Genomic DNA, 15,144 nt, shown 5'->3' with positions numbered 1-15,144 from the left:
CCTTTTCTCCCTCCCTCTCTCTCCTCTTCTCCCTCCCTCTCTCTCCTCTTCTCCCTCCCTCTCTCTCCTCTTCTCCCTCCCTCTCTCTCTCTCTCTTCTTCTCCCTCACTCTCTCTCTCTCTCCTTTTCTCTCTCTCTCTCTCTCTCTCTCTCTCTCTCTCTCCTTTTCTCCCTCCCTCTCTCTCTCTCCTTTTCTCCCTCCCCCTCTCTCTCTCCTTTTCTCCCTCCCTCTCCCTCTCTCTCACTCCTTTTCTCCCTCCCTCTCTCCTTTTCTCCCTCCCTCTCTCTCTCCTTTTCTCCCTCCCTCTCTCTCTCTCCCTCTCTCCCTCCCTCTCTCTCCTTTTCTCCCTCCCTCCCTCCCTCCCTCCCTCCCTCCCTCCCTCCCTCCCTCCCTCCCTCCCTCCCTCCCTCCCTCCCTCCCTCCCTCCCTCCCTCCCTCCCTCTCTCCCTCTCTCCTTTTCTCCCTCCCTCCCTCCCTCCCTCCCTCCCTCCCTCCCTCCCTCTCTCTCTCTCTCTCTCTCTCTCTCTCTCCCTCTCTCTCTCTCAGACGGGGGCAGGGGGAGGCAGGCTGGGCTGTCCAGTAAAGCTATCCCAGGGTTCATAAGGAAGGGAAAGGAACAGAAGAGAAGAGAGGCTGCTGCTGTGTGCAGCTGCTCCCAACGCAGTCCCCTCTCTTCGTCTCTTTCTCTTACTTTCTTTCCTACTCTCTCTTTCCACAAATATGGAGTCCAGCATGGAGTCCAACAGTCCTAAGAAGATCCAGTTTTCTGTGCCTGTGTTTCAGAGGCAGCTGGACCCTCAGGCATCAGAGCATGTGAGTAAGAACATTCAGTTTCGACACGATATGGTAATAAATGTTTTTACCATTATGACATGGTAATGTGAGGTTAATGGGATGGTGGGCTTGTTGAATGAGTGGGGGCTGTGAAGAGCAAGCTCCTCTTGAGACTGACTGGCAGAATAAGCTTTACTTTGATCATATTATGCCTGGTAGGAAAATATGTTTTATGACATGGATTTCCCCCTGCCCCCACCACTTTCTGGATTTATTTGTCACAATCTTAGTTGCCTAAATGTTATTACAACTTCTCAGTGCTTTGAGTGAATATTGATAGTGATTTTTTTTGTTTTACTATTTGATTGTATCCTTATTTGTCACTATTGTGATTTTAGAAAGATCGCTTCATCCCCATTTTTGGCCAACCTCTCCCGCTCCCCGCTCCCCGCTCCCCACCACCTCCACACCCACCCCTCTCCGAACCTACAGTACCAGTCAAAAGTTTGGACACACCTACACATTCAAGGGTTTTTCTTTATTTTTACTATTTTCTACATTGTAGAATAATAGGGAAGACATTAAAACTATTAAATAACACATATTAAATCATGTAGTAAGCAAAAAAGGGTTAAATAAATCAAAATATATTTTAGAACCTGGCCAAGGCTTTCGGCTCTGTCAATATCCACATTCTTATTGGCAGACTCGACAGTCTTGGTTTCTCAAATGATTGCCTCACCTGGTTTACCAACTACTTCTATGATAGAGTTCAGTGTGTCAAATCGGAGGGCCTGTTGTCCGGACCTCTGGCAGTCTCTATGGGGGTGCCACAGGGTTCAATCCTCGGGCCGACTCTCTTCTCTGTATACATCAATGATGTTGCTCTTGCTGCTGGTGATTCTCTGGTACACCTCTACGCAGACGACACCATTCTGTATACTTCTGGCCCCTCTTTGGACACTGTGTTAACTAACCTCCAGACGAGCTTCAATGCCATACAACTCTCCTTCCGTGGCCTCCAACTGCTCTTAAACGCAAGTAAAACTAAATGCATGCTATTCAACCGATCACTGCCCGCACCTGCTCGCCCATCCAGCATCACTACTATGGACAGCTCTGACTTAGAATACGTGGACAACTACAAATACCTAGGTATGGTTAGACTGTAAACTGTAAACTCTCCAGACTCACATTAAGCATATCCAATCCAAATTAAATCTAGAATTGGCTTCCTATATCGCAACAAAGCATCCTTCACTCATGCTGCCAAACATACCCTCGTAAAACTGACCATCCTACCGATCCTCGACTTCGGTGATGTCATCTATAAAATAGCCTCCAACACTCTACTCAACAAACTGTATGCAGTCTATCACAGTGCCATCCGTTTTGTCACCAAAGCCCCATACACTGCCCACCATTGCGACCTGTATGCTCTCGTTGGTTGGCCCTCGCTTCATACTCGTCGCCAAACCCACTGGCTACAGGTTATCTACAAGTCTCTGCTAGGTAAAGCCCCGCCTTATCTCAGCTCACTGGTCACCATAGCAGCACCCACTAGTAGCACGCACTCCAGCAGGTATATCTCACTGGTCACCCCCAAAGCCAATTCCTCCTTTGGTCGTGTTTCCTTCCAGTTCTCTGCTGCCAATGACTGGAACGAACTGCAAAAATCTCTGAATCTGGAGACTCATATCTCCCTCACTAGCTTTAAGCACCAGCTGTCAGAGCAGCTCACAGATCACTGCACCTGTACATAGCCCATCTGTAAACAGTCCATCTATCTACCTACCTCATCCCCATACTGTATTTATTTATTTATCTTGCTCCTTTGCACCCCAGTATCTCTACTTGCACATTCATCTTCTGCACATCTACCATTCCAGTGTTTAATTGCTATATTGTAATTACTTCACCACTATGGCCTATTTATTGCCTTAACTCTCTTATCTCACCTCATTTGCACTCACTGTATATATACTTTTTGTTTTCTTTTGTTCTACTGTATTATTGACTATGTTTTGTTTATTCCATGTCTAACTCTGTGTTGTTGTATGTGTCGAATCGCTATGCTCTATCTTGGCCAGGTCGCAGTTGCAAATGACTTGTTCTCAACTAGCCTACCTGGTTAAATGAAGGTGAAATAAAAAATAAAATCTATAAAAAAGTAGCCACCCTTTGCCTTGATGACAGCTTTCCACACTCTTGGCATTCTCTCAACCAGCTTCACCTGGAAACCTTATCCAACAGTCTTGAATGAGTTCCCACATTTGCTGAGCACTTGTTGGCTGCTTTTCCTTCACTCTGAGGTCCAACTCATCCCAAACCATCTCAATTGGGTTGAGGTCGGGTGATTGTGGAGGCCAGGTCTTCTGATGCAGCACTCCATCACTCTCCTTCTAGATCAAATAGCCCTTACACAGCCTGGAGGTGTGTTGGGTCATTGTCCTGTTGAAAAACAAATGATAGTCCCACTAAGCACAAACCAGATGGGATAGCGTATCGCTGCAGAATGCTGTGGTAGCCATGCTGGTTAAGTGTACCTTGAATTCAAAATAAATAGCTGACAGTGTCACCAACAAAGCACCCCCACACCATCCACCTGCTCCTCCATGCTTCACGATGTGAACCACACATGCGGAGATCATCCGTTCACCTACTCTGCATCTCACAAAGTCACGGTGGTTGGAACCAAAAATCTCACATTTGGATTCATCAGACCAAAGGACAGATTTCCACCAGTCTAATGTCCATTGCTCATGTTTCTTGGCCCAAGCAAGTCTCTTCTTCTTATTGGTGTCTTTTAGTAGTGGTTTCTTTGCAGCAATTCGACCATGGAGGCCTGATTCACGCAGTCTCCTCTGAACAGTTGATGTTGAGATGTGTCTGATACTTGAACTCTGTGAAGCGTTTATTTGGGTTGCAATTTCTGAGGCTGGTAACTCTAATGGCCTTATCCTTTGCAGAAGAGGTAACTCTGGGTCTTCCTTTCCTGTGGCGGTCCTCATGAGAGCCAGTTTCATCATAGCGCTTGATGGTTTTTGCGACTGCACTCTAAGAAACTTTCAGTTCTTGAAATTTTGACCTTCATGTTTTAAAGTAATGATGGACTGTTGTTTCTCTTTGGGCTCCTGAGTGGCTCAGTGGTCTAAGGCACTGCATCAGGCTGTATCACAACCGGCTGTGATTGGGAGTCCAAAAGGGCGGCGTGCAATTGTCCCAGCGTAGTCCAGGTTAGGGTTTGAGAGGCTGCTGTAAATAAGAATTTGTTCTTAACTGACTTGCCTAGATAACTAAATGTTAAATAAAGAAACATTATTGGAGCTGTTCTTGCCATAATATGGACTTTGTATTTTACCAAATAGGGCTATCTTCCCCCCTACCTTGTCACAACACAACTGATTGGCTCAAACGCATGAAGAAGAAATTCCACAAATTAACTTTTTACAAGGCATACTTGTTAATTGAAATGCATTCCAAGCGACTACCTCATGAAGCTGATTGAAATATTGCCAAGAGTGTGCAAAGTTGTCATCAAGGCAAAGGGTGGCTACTTTGAAGAATCTCAAATCTCAAATATATTTAGATTTGTTTAAACATTTTTCGGGTAACTACATGATTACATATGTGTTATTTCATAGTTTGATGTCTTTACTATTATTCTACAATGTCCAAAATAGTACAAATAAAGAAAAACCCTTGAATGAGTAGGTGTGTCCAAACTTTTGGCTGGTACTGTAGGTCATTGATTGTATTGACACTAAACTCTACCACTTTGTAAAACATGCACACACAGCAAGTCTGTATCATATGCTACTGGGTTACTGGTGCTTGTTGTCTGTCGCCAGTTATCTTCAGTGCCACACTTGAACACTTCTCTTTCCTGTACTGTCCCGTCCTGTCCTATCCCGCCATGTCCTGTCTCCACCAAACAGATCCGTAAGAGGAGACCTACACCAGCTACCCATGTCATCTATCTTCCACCAGACCAAACTGCAGCAGGTAAGACACTGCTACTGAGTGAAGAACAGGGTTGGGGTCAATTCATTCAATTCCGGAAATAAACTGAAATTCCAATTGTAATTTTCCTCACTGAAAAGCAATGGAATTGGAATTTATTTTATTTCCTGTGTCGCAATGGAATGTTGAAGCCATTTGCCAAGCTTCACTCCGCATGACTCACAAACTGTCATGGAAGTTATGTGTGTCTTCATGTGACTATTTTATTTTATTTTTTGTTATGCTCTAGTCTACTGGCATTGAGCATGTTATGCTTAAGTAGAGGCTCATTTGGGTTTAGAGGGGTTTTGTTTATGTATGTATCCCAATTTACTCAAGTTTTACTGCTAAAGAGAAGAATTAAGACTTTTTGGCTCGATCTCATTATGTCAGTGTTTTCTTTCAGATCCGTCTGTTCATATTTAATGAAGAGCTGTGGGATATGAAGGAGTTTTGTTAATATGGGTTGAATGAGGGCTTGAGACTATTCTTATGGGGGACACAAAATTGAGTGTTAATATAAGAGGTCTGGGGGGAGAAGGATGGATGGAGGGTCATAGAAGAATGGATGGAGGCTGAAAAAAGGATGGATGGAGGTTGATAGAAGGATGGATGGAGGGTGATAGAAGGATGATGGAGGTTGATAGAAGGATGGATGGAGGGTGATAGAAGGATGATGGAGGTTGATAGAAGGATGGATGGAGGGTGACAGGATGGATGGAGGGTGATAGAAGGATGATGGAGGGTGATAGAAGGATGATGGAGGGTGATAGAAGGATGATGGAGGGTGATAGAAGGATGGATGGAGGGTGATAGAAGGATGATGGAGGTTGATAGAAGGATGGATGGAGGGTGATAGGATGTATGGAGGGTGATAGAAGGATGGATGGAGGTTGATAGAAGGATGGATTAAGGTTAATAGAAAGATGGATGGAGGGTGATAGGATGGATGGAGGGTGATAGGATGGATGGAGGGTGATAGAATGGATGGAGGGTGATAGAATGGATGGAGGGTGATAGAATGGATGGAGGGTGATAGAAGGATGGATGGAGGGTGATAGAAGGATGATGGAGGGTGATAGAAGGATGATGGAGGGTGATAGAATGATGGATGGAGGGTGATAGAAGGATGATGGAGGTTGATATAAGGATGGATGGAGGGTGATAGGATGGATGGAGGGTGATAGAAGGACGGATGGAGGTTGATAGAAGGACGGATGGAGGTTGATAGAAGGATGGATTAAGGTTAATAGAAAGATGGATGGAGGGTGATAGGATGGATAGAGGGTGATAGAATGGATGGAGGGTGATAGAATGGATGGAGGGTGATAGAAGGATGGATGTAGGTTGATAGAAGGATGGATGGGGGGTGATAGGATGGATGGAGAGTGATAGAAGGATGGAATTAAAGTTAATAGAAGGATGGATGGAGGGTGGATGGAGGGTGATAGAAGGATGGGTGGAGGGTGATAGAAGGATGGATGGAGGGGGATAGGATGGATGGAGGGTGATAGAAGGATGGATGGAAGGTGATAGAAGGCTGGATGGAGGGTGATAGAAGGATGGATTAAGGTTAATAGGAGGATGGATGGGTTGTGATAGAAGGATGGATTAAGGTTAATAGACGGATGGATGGAGGGTGATAGAAGGATGGATGGAGGTTAATAGAAGGAAGGATGGAGGGTGATAGGATGGATGGAGGGTGATAGGATGGATGGGTATGATAGAAGGATGGATTAAGGTTAATAGAAGGATGGATGGAATGTGATAGAAGGATGGATGGAGGTTGATAGAAGGATGGATGGAGGGTAATAGGATGGATGGAGGGCGATATTTTGTTAATATGGGTTGAATGAGGGCTTGAGACTATTCTTATGGGGGACACAAAAATTGAGTGTTACTATAAGAGGTCTGGGGGGAGACGGATGGATGGAGGGTCATAGAAGAATGGATGGAGGTTGATAGAAGGATGGATGGAGGGTGATAGAAGGATGATGGAGGTTGATAGAAGGATGGATGGAGGGTGATAGAAGGATGATGGAGGTTGATAGAAGGATGGATGGAGGGTGACAGAATGGATGGAGGGTGATAGAAGGATGGATGGAGGGTGATAGAAGGATGATGGAGGTTGATAGAAGGATGGATGGAGGGTGATAGGATGGATGGAGGGGGATAGAAGGATGGATGGAGGGTGATAGAAGGATGGATGGAGGTTGATAGAAGGATGGATGGAGGGTGATAGAAGGATGGATGGAGGTTGATAGGATGGGTGGAGGGTAATAGGATGGGTAGAGGGTGATAGAAGGATGGATGAAGGGTAATAGGATGGATGGATGGAGGTTGATAGAAGGATGGATGGAGGTTGATAGAAGGATGGATGGGGGTGATAGGATGGATGGAGAGTGATAGAAGGATGGAATTAAGGTTAATAGAAGGATGGATGGGGGTGATAGGATGGATGGATGGTGGTAGAAGGATGGGTGGAGGGTGATAGAAGGATGGATGGAGGGTGATAGAAGGATGGATGGAGGGTGATAGAAGGATGGATGGAGGGTGATAGGATGGATGGAGGGTGATAGGATGGATGGACGGTGATAGAAGGCTGGATGGAGGGTGATAGGAGGATGGATGGAGGTTGATAGAAGGATGGATTAAGGTTAATAGAAGGATGGATGGAGGGTGATAGAAGGATGGATGAAGGGTAATAGGATGGATGGATGGAGGTTGATAGAAGGATGGATGGAGGTTGATAGAAGGATGGATGGGGGTGATAGGATGGATGGAGAGTGATAAAAGGGTGGAATTAAGGTTACTAGAAGGATGGATGGGGGGTGATAGGATGGATGGAGGGTGATAGAAGGATGGGTGGAGGGTGATAGAAGGATGGATGGAGGATGATAGGATGGATGGAGGGTGATAGAAGGCTGGATGGAGGGTGATAGAAGAATGGATGGAGGTTGATAGAAGCATGGGTGGAGGGTGATAGAAGGCTGGATGGAGGTGATAGAAGGCTGGATGGAGGGTGATAGAAGGCTGGATGGAGGTTGATAGAAGGATGGATTAAGTTTAATAGAAGGATGGATGGAGGGTGGATGGATGGAGGGTGATATAAGGATGGGTGGAGGGTGATAGAAGGCTAGATGGAGGGTGATAGAAGGATTGAATGGGGGGTGATAGAAGGATGGATGGAGGGTGATAGAAGGATGGATGGAGGGTGATAGAAGGATGGATGGAGGGTGATAGGATGGATGGAGGGTGATAGGATGGATGGAGGGTGATAGAAGGATGGGTGGAGGGTGATAGGATGGATGGAAGGTGATAGAAGCCTGGATGGAAGGTGATAGAAGGCTGGATGGAGGGTGATAGAAGGATGGATTAAGGTTAATAGGAGGATGGATGGAGGGTGATAGAAGGATGGATTAAGGTTAATAGACGGATGGTGATAGGATGGACTGGTTGTGATAGAAGGATGGATTAAGGTTAATAGAAGGATGGATGGAGGGTGATAGAAGGATGGATGGAGGTTAATAGAAGGATGGATGGAGGGTGATAGGATGGATGGAGGGTGATAGGATGGATGGGTATGATAGAAGGATGGATTAAGGTTAATATAAGGATGGATGGAAGGTGATAGAAGGATGGATGGAGGTTGATAGAAGGATGGATGGAGGGTAATAGGATGGATGGAGGGTGATAGATGGATGGAGGGCGATAGAATCAAATCAAATCAAATGTATTTATATAGCCCTTCGTCCATCAGCTGATATCTCAAAGTGCTGTACAGAAACCCAGCCTAAAACCCCAAACAGCAAGCAATGCAGGTGTAGAAGCACGGTGGCTAGGAAAAACTCCCTAGAAAGGCCAAAACCTAGGAAGAAACCTAGAGAGGAACCAGGCTATGTGGGGTGGCCAGTCCTCTTCTGGCTGTGCCGGGTGGAGATTATAACAGAACATGGCCAAGATGTTCAAATGTTCATAAATGATCAGCATGTTCGAATAATAAGAAGGCAGAACAGTTGAAACTGGAGCAGCAGCACGGCCAGGTGGACTGGGGACAGCAAGGAGTCATCATGTCAGGTAATCCTGGGGCATGGTCCTAGGGCTCAGGTCCTCCGAGAGAGAGAGAAGGAGAGAATTAGAGAACGCACACTTAGATTTACATAGGACACCGAATAGGACAGGAGAAGTACTCCAGATATAACAAACTGACCCTAGCCCCCTGACACATAAACTACTGCAGCATAAATACTGGAGGCTGAGACAGGAGGGGTCAAGAGACACTGTGGACCCAGAGTGTAATAGGATGGATGGATGGTGATAGATGGATGGAGGGCGATAGAAGAATGGATGGAGGGTGATAGAAGGCTGGATGGAGGGTGATAAAAGGATTGAATGGAGGGTGATAGAAGGATGGATGGAGGGTGATAGAAGGATGGATTGAGGCTGATAGAAGGATGGATGGAGGTTGATAGAAGGATGGATTAAGTTTAATAGAAGGATAGATGGATGGTGATAGAAGGATGGATGCGGGGGTGATAGGATGGATTAAGGTTAATAGAAGGATGGATGGAGGGTAATAGAAGGATGGATGGAGGTTGATAGAAGGATGGATGGAGGTTGATAGAAGGATGGATGGAGGGTAATAGGATGGATGGAGGGCGATAGACAGATGGATGGAGGGCGATAGAAGGATGGATGGAAGGTGATGGAAGGATGGATGAATGGAGGGTGATAGAAGGATGGATGGTGGGTGATAGAAGGATGGATGGTGGGTGATAGAAGGATGGATGCAGGTTGATAGGATGGAATTAAGGTTAATAAGATGGCTGGAGGGTGATAGAATGATGGATGGGGGTTGATAGAAGGATGGATTCAGTTTAATAGAAGGATAGATTGAGGTTGATAGGATGGATAGAGGTTGATAGAAGGATGGATGGGGGGTGATAGGATGGATGTAGAGTGATAGAAGTATGGAATTAAGGTTAATAGAAGGATGGATGGAGAGTGATAGGATGGATGGAGGGTGATAGAAGGATGTATGGAGGGTGATAGAAGGATGGAATGGAGGTTGATTGGAGGGTGATACAAGGATGGATGGAGGGTGATAGAAGGATGGATTGAGGCTGATAGAAGGATGGATTGAGGCTGATAGAAGGATGGATGGAGGGTGATAGGATGGATGGAGGGTGATAGGATGGATGGGTATGATAGGATGGATTAAGGTTAATAGAAGGATGGATGGAAGGTGAGAGAAGGATGGATGGAGGTTGATAGAAGGATGGATGGAGGGTGATAGGATGGATGGAGGGTGATAGGATGGATGGAGGGTGATAGGATGGATGGGTATGATAGGATGGATTAAGGTTAATAGAAGGATGGATGGAAGGTGATAGAAGGATGGATGGAGGTTGATAGAAGGATGGATGGAGGGTAATAGGATGGATGGATGGTGATAGATGGATGGAGGGCGATAGAAGGATGGATGGAGGGTGATAGAAGGATGGATGGAGGGTGATAGAAGGATGGATGGAGGTTGATAGAAGGATGGATGGAGGTTGATAGAAGGATGGATTAAGGTTAATAGATGGATGGATGGAGGGTGATAGAAGGATGGATGGCGGGTGATAGAAGGATGGATGGAGGTTGATAGAAGGATGGATGGAGGGTGATAGGATGGATGGAGGTTGATAGAAGGATGGATGGAGGGTGATAGGATGGATGGAGGGTGATAGAAGAATGGATGGAATTAAGGCTGATAGAAGGATGGATTGAGGCTGATAGAAGGATGGATGGAGGGTTATGGAAGGATGGATGGAGGGTGATAGAAGGATGGATGGCGGGTGATAGAAGGATGGATGGAGGTTGATAGGATGGAATTAAGGTTAATAGGATGGCTGGAGGGTGATAGAATGATGGATGGAGGTTGATAGAAGGATGGATTAAGTTTAATAGAAGGATGGAGGGTGATAGACGGATGGATGGAGGGTGATAGAAGGATGGATGGAAGGTGATAGGATGGAGGGGGGTGATAGGATGGATGGAGAGTGATAGAAGGATGGATTAAGGTTAATAGAAGATGGATGGAGGGTGATAGAAGGATGGATTAAGTTTAATAGAAGGATAGATGGAGGCTGATAGAAGGATGGATTGAGGGTGATAGGATGGATGGAGGTTGATAGAAGGATGGATGGAGGGTGATAGACGGATGGATGGAGGGTGATAGAAGGATGGATGGAAGGTGATAGAAGGATGGATTGAGGCTGATAGAAGGATGGATGAATGGAGGGTGATAGAAGGATGGATGAATGGAGGGTGATAGAAGGATGGATGGAGGTTGATAGAAGGTTGGATGGAGGGTGATAGGATGGATGGAGGATAATAGAAGGATGGATGGAAGGTGATAGAAGGATGTATTGAGGCTGAAAGAAGGATGTATTGAGGCTGATAGAAGGATGGATGAATGGAGGGTGATAGAAGGATGGATGGTGGGTGATAGAAGGATGGATGGAGGTTGATAGGATGGAATTAAGGTTAATAGGATGGCTGGAGGGTGATAGAATGATGGATGGAGGTTGATAGAAGGATGGATTAAGTTTAATAGAAGGATAGATGGAGGTTGATAGGGTGGATGGAGGTTGATAGAAGGATGGATGGGGGTGATATGATGGATGTAGAGTGATAGAAGGATGGAATTAAGGTTAATAGAAGGATGGATGGAGAGTGATAGGATGGATGGAGGGTGATAGAAGGATGGATGGAGGGTGATTGGAGGGTGATAGAAGGATGGATGGAGGGTGATTGGAGGGTGATAGAAGGATGGATGGAGGGTGATAGAAGGATGGATGGAGGTTGATAGAAGGATGGATGGAGGTTGATAGAAGGATGGATGGAGGGTGATTGAAGGATGGATGGAGGGTGATAGGATGGATGGAGGGTGATAGAAGGATGGATGGAGGTTGATAGAACGATGGATGGAGGTTGATTGGAGGGTGATAGAAGGATGGATGGAGGCTGATAGAAGGATGGATGGTGGGTGATAGAAGGATGGATGGAGGTTGATAGAAGGATGGATTAAGGTTAATAGATGGATGGATGGAGGGTGATAGAAGGATGGATGGCGGGTGATAGAAGGATGGATGGAGGTTGATAGAAGGATGGATGGAGGGTGATAGGATGGATGGAGGTTGATAGAAGGATGGATGGAGGGTGATAGGATGGATGGAGGGTGATAGAAGAATGGATGGAGGTTGATAGAAGGATGGAATTAAGGCTGATAGAAGGATGGATTGAGGCTGATAGAAGGATGGATGGAGGGTTATGGAAGGATGTATGGAGGGTGATAGAAGGATGGATGGCGGGTGATAGAAGGATGGATGGTGATAGATGGATGGAGGGCGATAGAAGGATGGATGGAGGGTGATAGAAGGATGGATGGAGGGTGATAGAAGGTTGGATGGAGGGTGATAGGATGGATGGAGGATAATAGAAGGATGGATGGAAGGTGATAGAAGGATGTATTGAGGCTGAAAGAAGGATGTATTGAGGCTGATAGAAGGATGGATGAATGGAGGGTGATAGAAGGATGGATGGTGGGTGATAGAAGGATGGATGGAGGTTGATAGGATGGAATTAAGGTTAATAGGATGGCTGGAGGGTGATAGAATGATGGATGTAGGTTGATAGAAGGATGGATTAAGTTTAATAGAAGGATAGATGGAGGTTGATAGGGTGGATGGAGGTTGATAGAAGGATGGATGGGGGGTGATATGATGGATGTAGAGTGATAGAAGGATGGAATTAAGGTTAATAGAAGGATGGATGGAGAGTGATAGGATGGATGGAGGGTGATAGAAGGATGGATGGAGGGTGATTGGAGGGTGATAGAAGGATGGATGGAGGGTGATAGAAGGATGGATGGAGGTTGATAGAAGGATGGATGGAGGTTGATAGAAGGATGGATGGAGGGTGATAGAAGGATGGATGGAGGGTGATAGAAGGATGGATGGAGGTTGATAGAACGATGGATGGAGGTTGATAGAAGGATGGATGGAGGGTAATAGAAGGATGGGTGGAGGGTGATAGGATGGATGGAGGCTGATAGAAGGATGGATGGTGGGTGATAGAAGGATGGATGGAGGTTGATAGAAGGATGGATTAAGGTTAATAGATGGATGGATGGAGGGTGATAGAAGGATGGATGGCGGGTGATAGAAGGATGGATGGAGGTTGATAGAAGGATGGATGGAGGGTGATAGGATGGATGGAGGTTGATAGAAGGATGGATGGAGGGTGATAGGATGGATGGAGGGTGATAGAAGAATGGATGGAGGTTGATAGAAGGATGGAATTAAGGCTGATAGAAGGATGGATTGAGGCTGATAGAAGGATGGATGGAGGGTTATGGAAGGATGGATGGAGGGTGATAGAAGGATGGATGGCGGGTGATAGAAGGATGGATGGTGATAGATGGATGGAGGGCGATAGAAGGATGGATGGAGGGTGATAGAAGGATGGATGGAGGGTGATAGAAGGATGGATGGAGGTTGATAGAAGGATGGATGGAGGGTGATAGAAGGATGGATGGCGGGTGATAGAAGGATGGATGGAGGTTGATAGAAGGATGGATGGAGGGTGATAGGATGGATGGAGGTTGATAGAAGGATGGATGGAGGGTGATAGGATGGATGGAGGGTGATAGAAGAATGGATGGAGGTTGATAGAAGGATGGAATTAAGGCTGATAGAAGGATGGATTGAGGCTGATAGAAGGATGGATGGAGGGTTATGGAAGGATGGATGGAGGGTGATAGAAGGATGGATGGCGGGTGATAGAAGGATGGATGGAGGTTGATAGGATGGAATTAAGGTTAATAGGATGGCTGGAGGGTGATAGAATGATGGATGGAGGTTGATAGAAGGATGGATTAAGTTTAATAGAAGGATGGATGGGGGGGTGATTGGATGGATGGAGAGTGATAGAAGGATGGATTAAGGTTAATAGAAGATGGATGGAGGGTGATAGAAGGATGGATTAAGTTTAATAGAAGGATAGATGGAGGCTGATAGAAGGATGGATTGAGGGTGATAGGATGGATGGAGGTTGATAGAAGGATGGATGGAGGGTAATAGGATGGATGGAGGGTGATAGACGGATGGATGGAGGGTGATAGAAGGATGGATGGAAGGTGATAGAAGGATGGATTGAGGCTGATAGAAGGATGGATGAATGGAGGGTGATAGAAGGAAGGATGGTGGGTGATAGAAGGATGGATGGAGGGTAATAGGATGGATGGAGGGTGATAGACGGATGGATGGAGGGCGATAGAAGGATGGATGGAAGGTGATAGAAGGATGGATGAATGGAGGGTGATAGAAGGATGGATGAATGGAGGGTGATAGAAGGATGGATGGAGGTTGATAGAAGGTTGGATGGAGGGTGATAGGATGGATGGAGGATAATAGAAGGATGGATGGAAGGTGATAGAAGGATGTATTGAGGCTGATAGAAGGATGGATGAATGGAGGGTGATAGAAGGATGGATGGTGGGTGATAGAAGGATGGATGGAGGTTGATAGGATGGAATTAAGGTTAATAGGATGGCTGGAGGGTGATAGAATGATGGATGGAGGTTGATAGAAGGATGGATTAAGTTTAATAGAAGGATAGATGGAGGTTGATAGGGTGGATGGAGGTTGATAGAAGGATGGATGGGGGTGATAGGATGGATGTAGAGTGATAGAAGGATGGAATTAAGGTTAATAGAAGGATGGATGGAGAGTGATAGGATGGATGGAGGGTGATAGAAGGATGGATGGAGGGTGATTGGAGGGTGATAGAAGGATGGATGGAGGGTGATTGGAGGGTGATAGAAGGATGGATGGAGGGTGATAGAATGATGGATGGAGGTTGATAGAAGGATGGATGGAGGTTGATAGAAGGATGGATGGAGGGTGATAGAAGGATGGATTGAGGGTGATAGGATGGATGGAGGGTGATAGAAGGATGGATGGAGGTTGATAGAACGATGGATGGAGGTTGATTGGAGGGTGATAGAAGGATGGATGGAGGCTGATAGAAGGATGGATGGTGGGTGATAGAAGGATGGATGGAGGTTGATAGAAGGATGGATTAAGGTTAATAGATGGATGGATGGAGGGGTGATAGAAGGATGGATGGCGGGTGATAGAAGGATGGATGGAGGTTGATAGAAGGATGGATGGAGGGTGATAGGATGGATGGAGGTTGATAGAAGGATGGATGGAGGGTGATAGGATGGATGGAGGGTGATAGAAGAATGGATGGAGGTTGATAGAAGGATGGAATTAAGGCTGATAGAAGGATGGATTGAGGCTGATAGAAGGATGGAT

General features: G+C 45.8%; 1 protein-coding gene across 1 annotated transcript in view; it reads left to right on the top strand.

Annotated features, from left to right (window-relative positions):
* The first annotated feature begins 581 nt into the window (after positions 1 to 581).
* Positions 582 to 15,144, top strand: part of LOC109871294 (protein phosphatase 1 regulatory subunit 1A-like) — a 55,569-nt gene continuing 41,006 nt past the window's right edge. Inside the window, exons 1-2 of the mRNA XM_020462119.2 lie at positions 582 to 814; positions 4,714 to 4,780. Coding sequence (XP_020317708.1) covers positions 722 to 814; positions 4,714 to 4,780 — 160 coding nt within the window. The 5' untranslated portion in view covers positions 582 to 721. The remainder of the gene's footprint in view (positions 815 to 4,713; positions 4,781 to 15,144) is intronic.

Source organism: Oncorhynchus kisutch, linkage group LG26, assembly GCF_002021735.2.
Source record: "Oncorhynchus kisutch isolate 150728-3 linkage group LG26, Okis_V2, whole genome shotgun sequence".
NCBI classification, from domain to species: Eukaryota; Metazoa; Chordata; class Actinopteri; order Salmoniformes; family Salmonidae; genus Oncorhynchus; species Oncorhynchus kisutch.
The sequence above is the reverse complement of the archived record's forward strand: the minus strand, read 5'-3'. Positions and strand labels throughout refer to the sequence as shown.